This window comes from Moschus berezovskii, chromosome 4 (assembly GCF_049115385.1).
Source record: "Moschus berezovskii isolate FMDL1 chromosome 4, NW_MosBer_1.0, whole genome shotgun sequence".
Taxonomy (NCBI): Eukaryota; Metazoa; Chordata; class Mammalia; order Artiodactyla; family Moschidae; genus Moschus; species Moschus berezovskii.
This window is the reverse complement of record NC_142463.1, coordinates 78,692,044-78,713,371: the sequence shown is the minus strand read 5'-3', so window position 1 is coordinate 78,713,371 and position 21,328 is coordinate 78,692,044. Positions and strand designations below refer to the sequence as shown.

Genomic DNA, 21,328 nt, shown 5'->3' with positions numbered 1-21,328 from the left:
TCTTCAGGTTTCCCAGAACATTTCAGGCCAGCTGAGGAGCTCTTTCCTTTTAGAGAAAAACTGCCCTTTGCAAACAAATCATCTGAGGCTGATGCTCCCCAGGTAAATTCTTGTCCTCTCCAGGATCTGCTTCTTTTACTGCTCATTACCTCCACATCAGTAGGTAAGATAATTTCATCATGGACTTACCAGGGAAATTCAGTGTTTTCCCTGAGAGAGAAAAACATACTATTTACTGAAAGACTTGGCAGGACCTGGGTAATTTGCACTGGCAATCCAAGGGAAGATGTGTTTAAGTGGATTTTGGAGACTTGTTGGATGGAAGACGGAATAAGAAGGTAGAGTAGGAGAGAACTGTTATGGGAGTGTTCTTCAGATCATGATTTAACATCTTGGCAAAAATAGGAATTAAATGTGGTACACTTTATTAGTATGTTTTAGCATTAAGATTCTGACTTATTTATAAGAATTGGCCAAACATTAAACCGGATTTGTGTTGAGAATTTGAGAAGTCCTCCATCCAACAGCCTTGGGCCATATCAGTCACTGTACCTCGGAATTCACATCGAAATGAATGAAAGAAGATATTTCAAGAAGAATGAACATATTGGTTATCAACTTTAAAGTCATGTACACTAATAAGATAATCTAAATCCAGTCCCCAAATAAGAGGATAATTATTGCATGCACCTTTGAAATGTATGCAAAGAGCTATAAGTCTCAATTGAATTGTTCCTTGGCAGGGGATGTAATTGCCAGAGTCCTTGTTGACTTGGGATGGCATGTTTACTTGTCAGAGTTGAAGATGAATATTTCTGTGGTAAGGCACAGTGACTTCAGTCTCTGTGTTAGCAAAATTACAATGTCAGTCAATAAAATACAGTTGGGATATTTTAAATAACTTTATTTGTAAATTTAACAAGCTCTTATTAGAAATGCTTTGGTATCAATACAATAAAAATATGTTGGTTTCCCCTCCACTGAATCACATCAAGTAACTGGAAAAGTTAAGCATTTGTTCTCCCCAGCTTTTTTTGGAATTTTTTCAAATAACGACTACTGCTTATCCACATGGCATAATATGGCTATAATTATAATTTTTTGTACTTAGGAAAAAGAAACAAAATATCCAGAAGAGACATCTGCAAATGTTTCTTAGTTTCTTCTTCAATGGATGTTTATGTAGATGGTACACCTCTCATATAACCTTTTTCCCCAGCTTTGCCATTCTCATCCTTAATGCTGTAAAATAAATAAAAAATAGAGAGTTATAAAAAGCTTTAATTTTCACTCTAAATGACCATTTCATAGATTGCAGGAAAGTTTGAAACATACCTCAGATGATTTTATCCAACAATGTGAGCATTGTTTTAGTAGCATAAAAAGATAGTAGAAATAATAAGCTATGGTTAACTTAGGGAAGAAGCATGTTCAGAACTAGAAGGAACCTATTGCTGCAAATATTAATAAAGCAAACACAGCATAAATTGAGTAAATACAGGACTAGTGCACATTAACACTATTAGCCATAGATAAATAGCTATGGGTCAACAACTGTGTTTTGTGCATATTTCTGAGCTATATACTACTAAAGAGAAAAAGGCATTGATATACGCCCTAATTCATGATGGTTGGGTTAGTTTTTGACTCATCAAATCTAGTGTATTTATGTATAGAATGGCAAGAACAAATTTTTTAAATAAGGAAACAATGTGAACTAGTAATTAGGAGTTGGAATCATTATGAAATGTCTTTGTCAAGATATAAGTACTTTCAAATGGCAAATTTATCTTTTTGAGAATATTTCACTGTTAATGATATATTAGATACAGAAACCATTTTAAAAATGTAGATTTAAAATTCATAACACTGGTATCATGCTCTTAATAGTTAAGACCTGATTATAGCTGCCTCAGTCATGTTCCAAAACTTGAGAGACGCTTTCAAGGTATCAGCCATTACATTCATGTGTAATATTGCCCGAACACCAGCTATTTAGCTGTCTGAAAAATTTTGTTTAATAAAAAAAAGCAAAAAGGAAATCATATTCTCTCATTTCACAGTTATATATTAGTTCTGTATTGAAAAATGAAGTGACCCTACTTGTAAGAAGCTCTTTTTCACAAATACAGGAAAGTTTGGGATCCAGCACTATAACAAGACCATTGTCAATTTTGTTGTCACTATACTTATGTGAAATGTTGTCATTTAAATGAAGCCAAAGAGCTTTATTTGCCTGGGAACTTTAAGGGAAATGATTATTTTCAGTGGCAAGATCAAGAATATTTACTTGAATTTAGGACCAGCTGAAATAATTTTCCTTTGCTCTATAGCCAGGAAGATGGTCCCAATTGCTGAGATGTTGGAGGGTGAAACCTAATGACAGGAATGTACCTCCACATCAAGAAGCAAACTGAAGGCAGAAGGCAAGCCTACAGTTTTTACTCTGAGTCATTGGACCATTACCTTTCCCATACCAAAATAAGAGCAGGGGCAAAATCCATTTTAAGGGACTTTTTGAAGGTCTCTTTTAAGGCAAGGGCAAACTCTCCTCCCCACAACTACTCCTCAATTTAGATTCAGTAAAGCAGGCCTACCCAATTGCTGTAGACCTTCAATGAATTCTTAAAGGACATCCTGGATGTCTGTACCCTCAGGAGTGAGGCAATCCAGTAGCTCACTGTCCCATTTCTTAAGGAAAAAAAAAAAGAATTCTAGATTGTTAGAGTCTGCTATTTCTTTCTTTAGGCTCATGGTAAGTAGATGGTGTGAGTTCCAAGTAGCTGTGTGGGGACAGGCAATGAGAAAGCCCCTTGGTATAGCAGCTAAAAAACCTAAGTTATCACCTCTCTTTTTACTTTTCCTTTCTATTCTTCTCTGATCTCTATTTCCTCCTCCTATGGCAATCCAGACACAATTTTGATTGTTTTTAACTTGACAGAAGAGAGCTTGCTTCCTTACTTTCAGTGTCCCTTGGCTTCTAATGGTTGCCACAGGTTGGCAATTCTGGCACCAATAGCTTGTGAATCCCCTGAAGCTGAGGTTCCCTACCTATTTATTCTGAAATGCCACTGACAACTATAAGAGGGGAGAACACAGCTAGAATACAAAAGTAGGTAGGTGAGGATTACCAAAGGGAGCCAATTGTTCAGTTGGCGGGGATAGTAATAAAGTCCCAGTAAAACGTTACATGGCCACTCATTGGTGGATGTACCTGGCATTGAACCAGATATTTTGAACATGACCCTGTTATACTTACTTTAGCAAATGGATGTAACTTCGCCTAAATTTTCTTGTCATGTCTCATCCTGTTCAAAGTTTTAACTAAATCTGGTCTTTAGGATCCTCAGGTTCCACTTTTCTTCATCTTTCTTTCTCCTTCATGCTCTTTTCCAAGTTAAAAATTGCTCTTAGATAAGACTTTGATAATAACATTTGCACAAATGAAAAGAGACTTAATAGTTCTTAACTACTAGGAATGTTTATATTTAGCAGGGCACCTATACCATAAATAAAGGAATTGAATTAAATGGTGGATTTCCAAGTGTCAATATGCATTTTGGGGGAAGGGGGATAGAGAGAAGCTTAACCTACTTGGTGCTTATGAAATTAAAATCATGGGTGGCTATAAATTCTATGTATATGGATGACCCTGAGGTCAATATGATATACTTATTTTTAACACCTATTTAAAAATATCAGTTCTGTAATCCACATGCTGAATTGGAAAACAAGAATGTAAAACAGTATTATGATACAAAGCAAGGAATTTGGAGGATTCTGTTTATAAGATGCTTTGATTGATAGAACATAACTTTGTATTGTTACTTTGTCTGGAAAAGTCTTCCTGTTTTCATTATTTTAGCTCAGTGGCACGATTAGTGTTGTCTGGAAACATTAGTCACTTCCTATATTTTTCTCTGTGGTAAATGTGTTGACAGGAGTAGGGGAGAAGGAATAAGGGTGTTCAGGAGGAGTTGGCTAACATCCAAGTTAAAAAATAGGAGGTTTTATAGTGGGTAATGTCACTGCTCTTGACCACAAAGAGTGTGTTCCTCTTTTCTAAGTTTTCTGTGTTGTTCTTTAAAAAATGGATTTAAGATGTAAAATGTGATCAATAAACAAAGCTCATTCTCAAAACAGAGGAACTTTTAGTTTTAGCAGGTTTCTTTTGTGGGGACACACCATTAAACTCCGATTGAGATAGATAATGTAAGTGTACATGTACCAATAGGTTAGAAATTCTTCCGATAATCCAATTTACAATTGGTATGCCTAACTTAACTACTTAATAAAAAGGGAAGAGTTCCATTTTATTGTATCATTGGCAACCTAAGACTAGGTTGCTGGGTTACAGAGGAAAAATCCTTCCTGAATTGTCCTACCAATTAGTTCCTACCACAGTTCTACAAGATTATCAGGTTCTTTGATTGCTGGGATAAGCTGAGACTTAGTAGTTACTGCTTTTTAATGAGAATTCTCTCATTAGAACATTTAAAATTACTCTCCCTTTCACAGATCCAGTACTTATGTCTGGATAATTTATGTCTTTAGGCATGGTAAGTACAGCTATTATAATTAGTTTGATCATATTTTTATTTATTGTTCATAAATAAGTAGAATACATTATTCAAGTGATAATAAAGAATCTAAAATTGATGACCTATCACTTTTGTAGAAAACGTGTTATTTTCTATTCAATACTAAAAAAGCTAGATAGCTATAAAACTTTATAGGGAATGAGAATGTTTGGAATGCAAATATTTAGAAAATAAAAAAATAAAATTTCTAAGTTAGGGAAGATTATGTGACATAAATATTATAATGTAGAATAAACTTATACCTTTTGTAAAATGTAGAAAAATGAAGGACGTGAAGTTAATAAAATTATAAAAATATAGAGAAATAAGATATAGCAAAGTAATAAAATATCACACTAAAAATAAAATTTGTTTTGTGTTTTTTTCTTGCAAAATTAAGGCAATTTGTTAACTTAAGTAGGAAGTCTAAACCATGAAGAGGCACAAAAAAAGGGCTGGCTTCATTTCCTCTGGGAAAAGATCTAATATTGATGACAATGTAATAGTGATTCAAATACATTCATACATAGTACCATACCACGGCAGAAGACAAATTTCAAGTTACTAAGGTCAATCAATGCGATAGCTAAATAAGGCAACAAATTTTTGTTTCACTTTCTTTCTCTTTTGAAGTGACTTAATCACTTCACTTGTGATGATAATAACTCATATCAGCATTAATAAAAAAAAAATCTTAGCATGTGTTAGTCTATGATGCGTCAGAAAAAGCTGACTTTTTCTGAAGTCTTGGTAACAACACAAAGAGAAGATTGTCACATGACTAAACAGCAGTGACAAGCCTTGTCATGTTTGTTACCTGTTAAGGATGGATCCTCAGTCCCATCTCCTGCTATCTGAACGTCCAGTGGAGAATGATGGATGGGGCTCCCTAAGCTTTCTTCTTGCTCCTTCAGGGATATGGAGTTTTTATGGGGAGATTTATGGTTTGTGTTTTCATGGGGATTGACTTCTGGTCTCTTTCTCGGGAGCGGTGTTGGCTTGGCAGGCTGGAAAACCTGACTGTGGGGAGCTATGGGATGGTAGGCTAGTTTCTCAGCTTCTCCTTCACCCTCCTCCTCGTCATCAATCACAACCAGCTCAGCGTGGATGATCCCATCATACCCAGTCAGAAGCTTCTTTTCTTCCTCATTGTCTTCTGCCTGCTGATACCCCATGAAAATCATCGTCACGGGCTCTTTCTCATCCAGGTCAGAAGGCAGGGAATGAACAATACTATATCTAATGTCTTTCTCATCCTCCTGGCAAGGGAGTGAAGAACTCTGGTGTTCTGACTTCTCAACTAGTGCTCTGCTGGGACTCAGTCCTGCCTTTGGAGAGGGAGTATACTTGTCCTGCATTACATTTGGTTCTTCCCAAGGAGTCATCAGCCTCTTTTGTTGGATGTGGGGCATCTCCTCTGCTTGTTGAGTCATTGATCGGGGATGAGGTATCGGCCGAACTGGGCTGATGTGATTGACATTGTTACCTCTTTCCTCTGCAAGTCCATTGTTCATGTTGTGTATGGATCCATTCATATCATTACCCAGTCCATTAGCTTTAATTTTTATCCTTTCTTGAAAGTTTGGTCCTGGAGTTACCTTCTCTCTCTGTGGAGTTGTAGGTCTGCAAAACGGATTGGCATATACAGGTTCGTGGTACTCTGTTGGGGATTTAGAATTTCTCTCTGAAGCCTGTCTTAAAAGTTCCTCCACTTCAACTGGTGCCAGGCCATCAGTGCCATTGTATGCTGCACTGTGATTAGAGCTTACTGCATAGACTGACTTTTGCCCGTCATCATAAACTTTTATCCCTGTACCTTTAAAGTCATCTGATGGGAGAGGTATTGAAGACAGGACTGTACTTTCTCCGGTCTTCAAGTCTTTTTCAACTTTGATTTCCATGGCATACAAAGCTGTTGAGAGACAAATTTGATCTCTGATTTAGTCAATTTTTCCTGTTGTAAAGTAACTTGCTTTCATAGTGTTTATGTCCAATATACCTGTTGACATTCTTTTATGAGAAACCTCTTTAAAATTTCTGATTTATTCATTAAATATATAAAGACTAAAACTTTAATGACATGGGTTTTTATGCAAGGATGTATGAAATTACTAAAAAATGGGAAAGACTGAAGAGAAGCTGATTATTCCAAATGGTAAGGATGTTCACTAGGAAACCAAAAGATGTTCCCTTTCTAATGAGAAAATCTAACACAACAGATTTACATTCCTTTATATTGCTCAGTAGGAAGAATCAGAATTTTCTTTTTAATAAGGAAGAATATGTTACTCTGTGCATTACTGTTGATAAAGGCTGAGCAAGGTATATTTTATTATGCTACATCCTTGCTGTACAGCCCTGAAGTGTGTTGAAATTAGACAGGTGTGTTCTAAAGTATTCATAGCTGGGAGGTGGTTAAATGCTGAACTGGTATTGAAGAGGCAGGAAGAAGGCTAGAATCACATGCTTCTCATTTTGCCTTATGTTTCTTTTCATTTTCACTCCCACTTTTAAGAAGAAGGGCTAAAGAATAGAGCAGTATCAGCTGTGTTAAAACAACTGAACTGGGGGGAACTGGTTGATCTGGGGGAAGCTGAAATCTGTTTCATGGCCCTGGCAAGATCTTGATGCTTTTATGCATGCTCAGTCACTTAGTCGTGCTGACTTTCAGTGACCCCATGGACTGTAGTCCACCAGGCTCCTTTTCCATGGGATTATCCAGGCAAGAATACTAGAGCGGATTGCCATTTCCTCCTCCAGGGAAGATCCTAATGGCCAGGCTTGTAACTGGCAGAGTAAAGCTAATGGGATCCTGGGCAACATTACAATGTGGCAGTTTTTGTGTCCCCCATCTTCCTCTTTGGAGACATCTTGCATTTCATCTCTCCCCCACAGCCTGGTGGTTCTTGGCCTTCCCTGGTTACCCAGCTAAAATAATGTGGGTAATACACTTACCCACTTGTGCTCTTTCCACCTTTTCTGCATTATTCTTCTCTTTAGCATTTTTGCTTCCTAATATATTTCATTTATTTACCTAATTTTTAATCTATTGTCTCCCTTAGAATGTCAGCTTTTATTCTCCCTTAGAATGAGGGCAGAGATTTTTGCTGTTTTATTCACTGCTGTCTTCCTAGTGTGAAAACTGAGCTTGGCATTGAGCTTGGCACTGAGTATTTGTTGAATGAACGAATGATTGCTCCCTGAAGGTAAAGTGTCGCTTCTCTTTTACTCTAAAATTCAAAGGTTCCCTCTCTGCCCCTATACAAACCTTCATTTTCCCTGGGCCATTGACATTAGTTTCATGCAACCATTCTCACATAGGGGTAAATAAAGCCTGACCTCAGGGAGAATACTTTTGTTCATTCATTTAATCTTATTCTAGTGTCTACCATGCAGAATATGTTGGGAGAGATGTTTTTGAGCATGGGAGCTTTGTTTTCAGAGCTTCTTGTCTCCTTTAGGTCTTTATCCTCCCAGTCCTCACCTAGTTTGCTGAGGAAAAAAATGCAAGGAAGAAGAAGAAAAATAAAATAAAATAAAAAAAATGCAAGGAAGAAGTACTGTAACCCCATTGTTGCTGCTTACCTCATGTTGTGACTTACCTCATGGAACTTTGTAAAACGGACCATGACTTAACCGGGAAGGATAGGATGTTACAGCAAGTTGCTAATATTTGATATTGTAAAATATGAATTTGAGAACCTACCGTTGAAGACAAAGTTTTCATATACCTTTTCTATTTTGTTCATCATTTTCTATTCCTTCATTTCTTTCCTTCCTTAACCTGGAAGGTATGTAGGATTTTGGAAGGTCGGGGATATTAGCATAGATGTCTTCAACCGACTCTGTAAAATTCATATTAATTCAAAATACATTTAGAATATACTTAACAATAGAGAAAAGTTTCAACAGGTTAATCAAAAAATATCTTAGTTCGACATAACATAGACTGCTCAAAACATACCTCCTGATATTTCTTCCTTTTCCACCTTCACAGACTATAAGAGAAAAGAATTCTCCATGATTAATACAGTTTCATGTCAGTGTATGGCAAATCCAATACAATAATGTAAAGTAATTAGCCTCCAATTAAAATAAATAAATTAAAACCAAAACAAAACAAAAAATAAAAAAAATCTGATTAGTAACTAAGAAAAATTCTAAATTTGAATATACTTTGAAGAATTATATACCATTTGTGGAATCATTTTGGGAGGGAGTAATAATTTTCAAATTAGCTAATGCTCACCCTTATTATGTCTTCTGTTGTCCTCTCAACTGATTTCAGTTTCTTTAAAATTGCTTCTTCATTGGTTGAGATTTGCAGTTCAGCCTTTTCAAGATCTTGGATCTCTTTCTCAAGTCTGAACAAAGATATACTTTATATTGTTTAAAACAATACAAACACGGAGCCCTCAAGGATATATTTCCCATACACCAACTTCACTTGGAATATTGCACGTAAGTATCCAGATACCATATAAGAACTTAGCATTACACCAAACATCACGTTAAGTACATAGAAGATACCCAATAACTTTGACTTACATTTCAAGTTGTTTGTTTTTGAAAAGGGGGATTCTCAGGTAAAATATTTGACCCTTGGCCCCATTTTCTTCATTACAACTACTAATGTTATTTCCAAATGAAATCGAGAGATTTCTCTTACAAAGAGACATAAGTTTAAAGTTGGACCAAAAGGAATGGCCCATCTGTCATTAATACTGTAGATTGCCAATTTTTCTTACCCAAGTTTTCATAGAAATTACTTGGAAAAACATTGTAATTTTATTTTCTAGTCAAGCAACACTATATAACATTATAATTATTATATTTGATTTTAAAAATCATAACTGTTTAACACTTAAAACTCCTGCATACCCTAACACTGAAAATGGCACTTCATTTTAATTTTAGTTTTCTCAAAGTTGCTATATTATAGTGAGTAGTGTTCTATTATAGTGATTGAAGAGGTGAGAAATGGACAGAATCTAGTACAGTGGCCTCAGTTGCTGTTGTTTATAGAGGCTACGTTTCCTAGATTAAAAAAAAATATGATCACATGGCCTAACAAAGTGTAAGGGAACTCATAGGGACAGAAACAGACATTTGAAATTGGATTGTCACCTCCTGAGCTGGTGTCTTGACTAGTTTAGAGCTGCATGTCAGATTCAAGTTAATTCCAGGGTGTGGCAACATGACCTCTATCCTGCATAAAAGCACACTACCACTGGCATTCACAAAGTTAGAAAAGCTGGCCCTTGGCATCCATGGAACACACATAATTTCTCAGGAAAATACTCTGAGCTCTAAAATCAGCTGCCTCAATGGATGGCTTCTTAGATATAGCAGCTAGTTCAGGAGATGACAGCTGTGGGTATTAGTGTCAGCTAAGATAATTGTCAGTTTTCTTGACTTCTTTCTTTAAGATGATCATGCATCTGGTAGCTCAAAATCCTTGTGCTATTGCCACACCAATAAAAGTCCAAGATATGGTCAGGCAGATCATTCTCCTACTTATTGCTTTCATTTCAAAGTTCTGACTTGCCTGCTGCCTATAACTGTTGGTAGTTGGCTGTTTATAGCTGAGGTGCTCTAGGACGTCATAAAACTCCAACCAAAATGCAGTATTTCTGGTTTCTTAGAAGTTAGCAATGTGTGATGCTAATCTCTTAAAATCCCTCCATATCCACAGTAGTACAGTTGCCCTTCAGTAGAGTTGTGGGGCTATATGTTGGTTGGTAGAATGGAAAGTTGAATACTAAAAGTGATAGATCTGGACTGTTCTGTTTCTGCTATTTACTACTTGTAAAAGCCAATTCTTTAAACTTTCCTGAAACTCAGTTTTGTAATATGAACAATGAGGATATGGTATACACCTTACTCGATGCAGAAACTTGGTAAAGCTAAGAAGAGGTGATGTCTTTGAAAGAACATTAAACATAGTTGAGGGACTTCCCTGATGGTCCAGTGGCTAAGACTCTGTGCTCCAGTCTGGAGTTCAATCCCTTGTCAGGGAACTAGATCCTGCATGCCACAGCTAAAGATCTTGCATGCCATAATAAAGATGGAAGATCCCGCATGTCTCAATGAAGACCCACAGGCAAATAAACATATATTTAAAAGTAAATATAATTGATATCAGATGTAAATGTTATTTTGGTGTAATTATCAAAGGTTTTCTGCAATACATCATGTCTCTCTTCTGTTGTCTTGTTCTGCAGTTTCCTTTACCTGATAGCATATTAGAGATAATCTAATGGGGAGCCTTTGGGTAGAAAACAAGAAGGCTCAAGTCATTGCTGCATAAAGCTCTCAGGATCCAGCTGTGGAATCAAGTGGAACTGGGCTTGAATTCTGGTTCATCTATCAAATTCCTGGGTGACCCTGGAAGTCACCAGACCTCATTAAGGCTCAATGTTTTCATTCATTTAAAAATGTTTGTTTAGCATTTACTTTGTACCAGGCACTATCCTGCATGCTGAGATGTAATGGTGAACACAGCAGTTCCTGCTTTCAAGGACTTTACATTCTAGTGGATAGTATATGAATACAGGAGCTGGCAACCTTTTCCTATAAAGGTCAGATAGTAAATACTTTAGGTATTGCAGCCCACATAAGGTTTATGTTGCTTATTCATCTTTTTTTTTTAAACTTTTACAACATTTTAATAGTATAAAAACCATTTCTAGCTCATGGCTATGCAAAAAGTTGGCCATGGCTAAATTTGCCAACTCATTAAAATGTATATATGTATGGCCCAGGATCAAATCTAGCCCTGAACTTTACACACACACACACACCCACCCCTCATACATTTACTTATAAATACACATGTATATATATACATAATAATCAAATGTGTATATATCATACATACATTTATTTATAAAGAAAAATATTTCCTTGAAAAAAGAAGCTAAGGGTTATAAACAGAAGAATATAGGAGGCAGAAGGTGCCTAGGAAGAGTGTTCTATTTTACATAGTGTGGTGATGGAGAATCTCTGACAAGGCGTCATTTGAGCAGAGACATAAAGGAAATGAGGGAGAGACACACAGGAGTGTTAAGGGGAGTGTACTTTACAGAGAGGAAAAGTAACTTCAAAACTTGAAATAATAGCTGAGGGATTAAGGAGGCAAATGATGAGAAATGAAGTCAGAGATGGGGTGGCAGCCAGATCATACAGGGCCTTCTGCATGGTAATACCTTTGGGAATTCTGAGAAGAGGAAAAACCTGCCAGGACTTGAAATTTAAACAATTACATTGGCTGCCGTGTGGAGAATAAACTGGAGCAAGCAAACATGGAGGCCTCAGTTTTAATAATTCAGATAAAGATGGGTTAATCCAGGGTCCTTGCTGGTTGAAGAGTGAGAAGTTTGGATTCTGGAAATATTTCAAAGAAAGAACTGTCAAGATATGTTGATAGATTACATGTGAGATGTGAAAAAAGAGAAATGTCCAGAGTGATTTGAATGTTTGTGTTCTGAACAATTGGAAAACTGTGAATGCAAGTGGCCAAATAGTAATCTGGGAAGGAGAAGAAAGGAGATTGGTGGGCGATGTGTTAAATTTGAGACAGTCAAATGGTGACATGGAGAAGACATATAAAAGTTGGGAGCTTAACTAAGCCTGGCTTTGAAGATATAAATTTAGGAGTTGGTATTTATAGCCATAGGAGTGGATAAAATTTTCTAGAAAGTCAGGGATTCCAAGGACTGAATCCTGGGGCAATTAAACATTTAGCGATCTGGGTGATGTTAAGTTCTTGGTAGGGTTTGTGTGTGTGTATTAGTCATTCAGTTGTGTCTGACTCCTTGTGACCCCATGGACTGTAGCCTACAAGACTCTTCTGCCCATGGGATTCTCTGGGCAAGACTTTTAGAGTGGGTTGCCATGTCCTTTCCCAGGGATTGAACCTGGGTCTCCTGCATTGCAGGCAGATTTGTAGGGTTTATTAAGGAATAAAAGAAATAGTGAACACTTGGCTAATGCTAGTTTTCTCCTGTCTCTGTTCCTTTCTATTCCTGGGGCACAGAGATAGAGCTCTTGGTCCGCCTGTCCAGTTACATCTCAGGGAAGTATGAAATGCACTGGTATTTGTAGTTGCTTTCCTCTGTAAAGAGGCCTATGGATAATGTAATGTCAGGTAGTCCTCATGAATATGTTTAAATTAATATGGTAAGAATATGATGTTGAAAGCCTGTCAGCATCATCAGAATAACTGCTAATGAATGTTTCTGGAGGTTTTCAAGTCTTTGGTAAAAACTGCATTAATATGAGGCTGCTGTCAAATGACACATCATGATGCATGCATGAAAACAAAATAGATGCAAACACACACACCTTTCTCTCCTTTATCACTTAGTTACAACCAACTCTCTGTAAAATAGGATAATAAAGAAGCATCTTGGTGCTAATTACTTGGAATTGCAAAATTCTGTAGTAGATGCTTACTTTTATAGAAAATTTCTTAAAATTCTCACTCTAATACTTCATTTTTACATGTTGATGTGATACTTCTGTATATTATTTGTGGACAACATAAATATAATTAAGGGGTAAATGTTAGAGTTTTTTTTTCTTTTGAAAAATCTTTCTAAAAGATTAGGATATCAGTGGGAGTAATGGGAGGCCCAGGGTAGGGAACTGGCTTCTCTCCCATGGCTCTTCTCATAAGATCAGAGCTCTAGGGGGCAGGTGCTGCAGTAGCCCAGCAGTAGAAGAGGAAGTCTCACAAGCTCCATACCAGATAAATCAAGCTTTTGAGGAATGAAGATTCTTAAGGAATATACAAATTACAACCGGTAGGTAGGTGCTATTTTGTATAGCCAGTACAGTGGGTCTCAACTGAGTGCGATTTCTTCCCTGAGGTCATTTGGCAATGTCTGGAGATGTTTTTGGTTCTCACAATTTAAGAAGTGCTACTGGCATCTAGTGGGTAGAGGCTGGGGGTGCTGCTGAACGTCCTATAATGCAGGGTACAGACCCCCACAACAAGGACTTATCTCATTCAAATTGTCAGTAGTGTTGAGGTAGACAAACCTGTGACACCTAATACATTGCCTAGTCTAGTATACGGAGAAGGAAATGGCAACCCACTCCAGTGTTCTTGCCTGGAGAATCCCAGGGACAGGGGAGCCTGGTGGGTTGTCGTCTTTGGGGTCGCACAGAGTCGGACACGACTGACGAGACTTCGCAGCAGCAGCAGTCTAGTATAAGTGCTTGATACATGTTTTATAAAGGATGTTTAAGTATCTGTCTCTGGGATATTTTTACTTTTTCCTCATTATTTTTCTCTTGCACTTAGCCGTAATATAGGATCCAAATTTATTACTTGTTGAAAAGAATTTGATCATCCTATTTTTATTTAAAAGTATTAATTGGGTTAACTTGCTTTTCAAGTCTCTGTCTATACATATAAATCAGTCTGTGTGTGTGTGCTCAGTTATGTCTGACTTTTTGCAGCCCCATAGACTGTAGCCCGCCAGGCTCCTCTGCCCTCTAGGCTGCTCTGTCCATGGAATTTTCAAGGCAAGAATACTGGAGTGGGTTGCCATTTCCCACTCCAATATATGTATATAAATATATAAATTTATGTGCATATAAATATATATTTATTTATTTCCTGACTCAGTGACTATTCATAGTTAAAATGATACTTAACTGATTTGAAGCTCCAAAAATGCAGGGCTTACGTTAGGGCCTCATATCCAATAATTTTCCAAAGATTCTGGTTGAGAGAAAATTGAGCAAGTATAAGTGAAGAAGTGGAGTAATATATATGCCTATATCTGTATGTGTGTGTAGATACATTTGTATATGCACATTTATGTATATATCTATGTCTGTATTTTTTATGTGTGCATAAAATTTTAGTTTTACATGTAAATATAAATCTACGGTGTATACATATGTATATGTAGAACTAATTTTTTTTAACTTGGAAAGCTTGGGTAGATCACTGGGGGATAGCTCTCTAACCTTCACTTGCTTATCTTTCAGCTGATGGGTTAGAATTTCCGTAAGTGCTGCCATTCCCATATTTAGAAGGTATTACTTTTCTCAATGGGAATTGAGTTCCTGGAAATGCTGATTCAGTTTGGTGAGAAACAGGCAGCAGAGAAAGAGAAATGTCCTGGTGCCTCCTGGGCTGTTACGTGGGGCCTGATGGCCACCTCATGCGACGAGTTGACTCACTGGAAAAGACTCTGATGCTGGGAGGGATTGGGGGCGGGAGGACAAGGGGACGACAGAGAATGAGATGGCTGGATGGCATCACTGACTTGATGGACATGAATTTGAGTGAACTCTGGGAGTTGGTGATGGACAGAGAGGCCTGGCGTGCTGTGATTCATGGGGTCGCAAAGAGTCGGACACGACTGAGCGACTGAACTGAACTGAACTGATGGATGAATTAGTACCTTTCTCCCTCAGTTTCTGAGAGATGTTAAGCAGGTATCACGTGCCAGTTTAGATAAGCAAACTACACGAAAAAGGATTTGTAATGCTATCCATTATTGGAATTTTTCCTCTCCTTATTTGTTGGAGAAAAAGAGGGTTATTTTCAAGAGCTCCCTAGGTGAAAGCAGGTAGCTTTCGTTTCATGCACTGTTCTAGTAATAACTTCCCTTAATCATCATGAGATAATGTCCCCAATCCAATTCCAACATGCAATTTTTTTTGTCTTAGAAAAAGGACAGCACAGAAATGCTAGATGTGCCAAGAAAGGGTTATTTCAGAGGGCTATTTTTTCTGCTGCTAAGGAGTCCATTTATCTCTTTCAGTTTTTGGTGGTGGTAGCAAGGACTAACTTGATAGAGTTTGCTATTAGGGGCCAAAGGAGAATTCAGAGAAAAAAAATTTTAAGAATCCATGCCCTACCTTACAGCACTTCACTTGTTAGCAATTATAATAGCATTTAATATGTATTGAGTATTTACACTTTACCAGGCACTGGCCTAATTAGTCCTCATAACAGCCCCCATGAGTACTGTTATTAGTTCCATTTCACAGATGAGCAAGCTGAGCCTCTAGAAAGACAACTGATCTTTTCAGACAGCCTGTGGAAGGATGGAATTTGAAATCAAGTCTCTGCCAGTAGAGCCTGAGCTCTTAACTCCTTGCTAATTAGCCACTGTGGGAACAAAACTTAAAAAAAAAAGGATTCTTATCAACTTACAAACAACATTCATTTGCTAATCAGTATAAAAGGATTTTTTACTTTCCATAATAATAAAATGAGGATTGAAATGCTAGCTGGAGTCTACCAACATGTAACAATGTTGACTCATTACCTCTAAAGGTAATATTTCTTTCCTGATCTTTTTTAGAATGATTTTGCTGTGCTGAGAACGTCCCTGCTTAGTGGTCTGGTCAGTATGACCAAGATTAAAGTCCAGGCTTCATCATTTTTCTGTTTGGTTGCTTGAGTTTGGTTTTTGGTAGGAGTGCTTAGAATATTCTTTTTCAAAAAGTCTGAGGTTTCATAAACTAGTGCTACTTTATAGAGACACTTTATTTGTTTGGTCATAAGATTATCGTTCAAAGTAATGGGAGCTTTAGGTCTTAAATATAAAACTGGTTATGCAATTTGATTATAATACCACAGTGTGAATGTAATCACCAATGCTATGTTTGAAATTAAATTTATGACTGGCTTTAGCTATTTACTTTGAAAGGACTGATAAATTACCTGTGTCTTGGTATCACAAGCTCTATTATTAAAAGTAGGACTATACCCAAAGAGAGGTCCCAATTGACACTTCTCTGGGATGGCTTGAGCCAGCAGGTCTTAGATCCAGGCCGGGCCACTACTGATGTACCTCTGAGAATAGCTGATAGAAATGCTAGGACCACCTCTCCAACCCAACCCCAAGCTGAATAAGGAAGAATCCAGTTTCTTCTGGGACTCATAGGCTCTCACATAAGTTTGCCTTCAACAAGGTATTTAATTCAATGAGGAATGGTGAGTAATTTTAACCACTGACTCTTCCGTTGGGCCATAGGTTCTTTCCTTTCCTCTGCACTGAATCTTGGGAGAACAGGAGGTGGCTGGTGGTTTACCTATGCTTTGGAGTTTTTTGTGTGTGAAGGTCCACTTTTTCTCTTCCAGCCCTACTCATGGAAATAGAAAGTGAGCGCTTACCAAAACTAACACACCTGGCTTAAATATTAAAACCCTCCAAGCTTCAGTTTTCTCGTTTGGGGAATAATAATAGTATTCACAAAGGGTTGTCTTAAGGAGGTAAATGAGATAATGTTTGTAAGTTTTTAGTACAGGGCTTGGCATAGAGAAATTCCTCAATAGGGCCTCCCAGATGGCGCTTGTGGTAAAGAACCTGCCTGCCAATGCAGGAGACGTAAAAGATGCAGGATTGATCCCTGTGGGGATCAATCTGGAAGATCCCCTGGAAGTAGGCATGGCAACCTACTTCAGAATTCTTGTCTGGAGGATCTCATGGACAGAAGAGCCAGGCGAGAAACGGTTCATAGGTTCGTGAAGAGTCAGACATGACTGAAGTGACTTAGCAGCAGCAGCTGCAGCACAGGGTTTGACATAGAGGAATTCCTCAATAAGGGTTAGTCACTCTCTCCTCCTCAGTTTTCTAAGGAGAGGAGGGCCATCTCTGACAAATCTAGTGAAAAAGAAAATCTACTAGGTTCATTTTTAGATTTGATCTTCAACCTTAATATCAATGATTTTAGAGCAAGCATTGTGCTTCAGGGACACATCCATTCTTGAAAATACGGTTCTGGTCAGAAAACAATAACAGTGCTCCAGCATTATTAGAATATTCATAATATTTATGGGGATAGTGTCTGTTTAAATGATGTCGAATTTATGAAAGAATGTGCTGGTCTGCCTTGACAGCCTGCTGATTCTGCACCCTCCCCCCAAGTCCATTCCTCCTGTTCTTTTTAGTAATAGAACTCCCTGAGTTTTATTTGTCTCTCTGCTGCCCTGCTGCAGATTATATTTTCCATTCTTTGCATTTAAATGATATCATGTGACTAAATTCTGGCCAATAAGATACTAGCAGGAGTGACCTCTGCAATTTTCAGGTCATATCCTTAAAATAGAGCTGTTTGCCCTCCATTTATCTTCCCCTTCCTAAGCTGAAATGCAGACATGGTGAGGTCAGCTTCCTTTGATCTTGACCAAGGGCATCTCTTAGAGGGTAGCAAAGCAACAAGACAGAAAGAAACAGGGTTTCTTGATCATCTTACGTAACGTTGCTGCTCCCCTCCCTTGAATTTCTCCCAGCTAGGATCGGTATGTGTAGGAGGAAAATGAACCTTTCTAATATTGTTTAAGCCACTGTTCTTCTAGAGTCTTTTAAGGCAATAAAGCCAGCATGCAAATGATTACATAACCTAATAGAGGATGAATCTTGATGTGACAAATTTTATGAATTTTTTTCATAACTTTTTTGTTGATTTGCAGAATTAGTCATTAGTATATTACCCTTTAGGTAGTTCACCAGTAAAAATAGAAAATAAATCAGTTTTTGTTCCTAGTAGTTAAAGAATATACGTGTTTCTAAATGACACATCAAATCTGACATGGTTTGTGTTGGCAATAACTAGTTAATACTGAAAGGCTAAAGTTTGCAATGAAAAAACAAAATCTTATTTTATTTTATCTTTTAGTCATAACTGATCTAAAAATAGCTCAAATTGCAATGGATACTGTTGAGGATATACAGCTGATGACTTCAGTTAGATATTCTTGACTATAGTATGTTGATCACATGTCATGGGCAGCTACATTGTTATAATGGGTCAGAGATTATCGATATTTTATCTTTATAGATAATGTGGCCAATGAGAACGTCAAGCTGTATTTTCTCAATAAAGTTAAAGGTATGAAATCAAGATGAATATAGTCTGTTTTATTTTTAAAGTTGAGGTCCAATAAATTTCATCAAATACTCAACAAACTTTTTAAATGTCAAGCAGATTTTATTCACCAAGCTGAAACAAAAATATGTCAAAAAACATGGAGATTACCCCTCTGCATGGACATAGGAGAAGAATAGCCTTACAATCAGCCCCTGCTGAAGAGCATGGGTATAATAAGAAAGCTCTAACCCACCAGTGCAAATAATCACATGCCATGGGTAAGTCTGCCAGAGAATTCAAGGGCATTTGGCATACAGCAAACACTGTTTTCCCCAAGCCAGATCTACTGCCTCTAATCCTGAGCACTGAAGAACAAGGCAAGCAAACACAGCACAGTAGCTTCAGGATAACTCCAAGCGGAGAGCTGGCCTGACAGTGACATTGAAACAAGTGTCAGTTTGCTCTGATAATTGGGAACAGAGTAGATATTTAGAAAAACTGAATAATTGATACTTACATGGGGACAGTTTTTGCATGGGTGAATATCATCTCCTAATATAACTCTATAAATATTAGCAGTTATCTTATGGGCAGACAATACTCCCATGATTTGAAACTGCCTGGTAGGCAAGTAATGTCAAAAGAGAATGACTTAGCAGAAAAGCAAACCCTCTTACTCAGAATATTTTGTAAATTAAGGGTTACATGTGCCATGAAAAGACATCAAACTGGCTTTCAGAGAATCAGGTGCTTTTATGTCCAAGTTACGAATGTAATTTTCAAATGAACGCAAATAAACCCACACCCTGGAGGTTGGTGTGATACGGCAAATTGGGTGCTTTTGAGCTTCTCAAATGTTCTGCCAGACAGAAGCAGGGTGTGTGGTTTTAATTAGAGCCTGGAGAGAACTTGCAGGACATGCCAAACACTTATTAAGAGCTGAATAACTGTAATAATAATTCAAATTGACCTCTACTTAGGTGGCATGAATTTCCTGAGTGACCTTCAAATACTGTTGTAGCTAGGTCATGGGGAATTAACTGCAGATACACTTATTCATGATTTTGAAAAGTTTTTTCCTTAAAAAAAAAATCAGTCATAAGGGAAAATATTTTAGTGAATATACTACTTGTATATTATAAAATAACAAAACATATTCAATGATATATACAGTCAGTGACTGTCTCCATTCAAAAATAATTACTGACTTTGTATCTTGTAACCCTTAACATTTATCTCTGAAAGTATTATAGAGAAGGCACTGCATTTTTTACTTCTATTCACTTCATTTTTACTTTGCTCCTAGTGTTAATTGTTTATACTTTATGCCAAGAACAGGACTCTTATTATTTGAACACCAAAAATATAAATCCGAACCTCAATATAACATAGAATAACCAACAAAGGCCAGTTAGCCTTGGGTGGTCTAAATGAACTAAGTGACATTTGCTTTATGTCAGACAAAAGAGGCATTGCAAAGGGGTGGTGTGGAAGTTTTACGAGCTGTAAATTTAGTCTCTGGGGACTCTCCTGGGCAATGGGGAGGCCCAGGCCCCTTGATAACATAGAGCCTTTCTCTCACATGAGTCTCTGCTTCTGAACATTCTTTCCTCATGCCCACCACCTGGAAGATGGATAATGGAAAATAAAGCTCTTCCCACTTTCTGGATTGTTCAGTTGTTTCTTTGTTCTTTCTTTACGCACAGTCATAGTTCTATGACATCCATGATAACAGTCTTAAATTTGTGTTTCAAGTTACTGAATATTATTTTGAATGGGATATTAATGTCAAAGTTCTCTGAAAAGTTAAAGAGTGTAAAGAGAGGTAAACACAAATAAAAATTTGCTTTGAGGAGTTTATGATTCTTGAATTGCTTCTGGAAGAATAAAGACATATGTGACAGGTTTTTAATAAATGCTCATTATTTATTGAATAAGGAATAAACAGTGTGAAACATGATGGACAAGGTCTGGAGTCAGAAAGATCTATGTGTGACTTCTAGGTCATCTGTTAAAAGGTTCATGGCTTTCCGTGCTTTAGTGATCTCATGTGTAAAACAAGCCTAATTAGACTTCCCTCAAAGAACTGTCATTCTCAAAATAATGCTTATTATGTAATATGTACTCCGTAAAGGATAGTTGTTATTATTGAATTGCAATCGGGCGATGGAAGCACTCTCAGAGGTGACTCTAATCTGCCTTTTAGCCTACCATTGTTGTGGGCGAGTGTTTATTTTAGGTGAACATTTAAATTCTTATTTCTACTAACATATAAATGAGATTGGCAGGTATGAGCAAAAGAGTATGCTGGGAAGTGAGGATAAGAAAATAAAAAGGCACATTAAAAAGGGGGAAAGGTGGGAAGGTAAAATGATGACAAGATGGTAAAACATGCTATCAACAAGTATCTCAAATCCAAGGACACTACAGCCACATAACTTTGCCCTTAACTCGAGATATGGATTTTTTTTTTAATTCAAAGCTTTCCTTTTTAGTTTATTGATGTTCAAGTTATTGTCTAATCTTGAGATGGTCTTCTCATATATGTAATATTTTCAAGTCCATCCATCATCCATCATTCATTCATTAAGCTATGCAGTCATAGATACTCTTATTATGTGCTAGGAGTTGTACATTTTTGTGGGGGAGATAGATTTTTCCCTCTTTTTATTTTGCTGAAAATTTGGTTAATAGCTCCTTTTGTTAAATTTAAAAAGCTTCTGAGTTAAAAATAATCAGAATATCTGGGAAATTAAAAGCAACAACAGATGAACGATTAAAAATCTGTAAACCAGTTAGTCAAATATGCGGAATGAAAATCATGCTTGGAATGATTTCAACTCAAATAATTGCCTCAGAATAATTTCTTGAGTGTTTCCAGGCTACAGAAAATTTAAGAAGAA

The 21,328-nt window shown here is 37.1% G+C and overlaps 1 protein-coding gene across 1 annotated transcript in view; it reads right to left on the bottom strand.

The window, feature by feature from the left end:
- Nucleotides 1–889: 889 nt before the first annotated feature.
- The window catches only part of PALMD (palmdelphin), a 62,578-nt gene continuing 42,139 nt past the window's right edge, over nt 890–21,328 (bottom strand). Inside the window, exons 4-8 of the mRNA XM_055401655.2 lie at nt 8,830–8,944; nt 8,545–8,578; nt 8,312–8,425; nt 5,398–6,492; nt 890–1,242 (exon numbers count right to left, since the gene is read on the bottom strand). Of these exons, the coding sequence (XP_055257630.2) occupies nt 1,199–1,242; nt 5,398–6,492; nt 8,312–8,425; nt 8,545–8,578; nt 8,830–8,944 (1,402 nt within the window). The 3' untranslated portion in view covers nt 890–1,198. The remainder of the gene's footprint in view (nt 1,243–5,397; nt 6,493–8,311; nt 8,426–8,544; nt 8,579–8,829; nt 8,945–21,328) is intronic.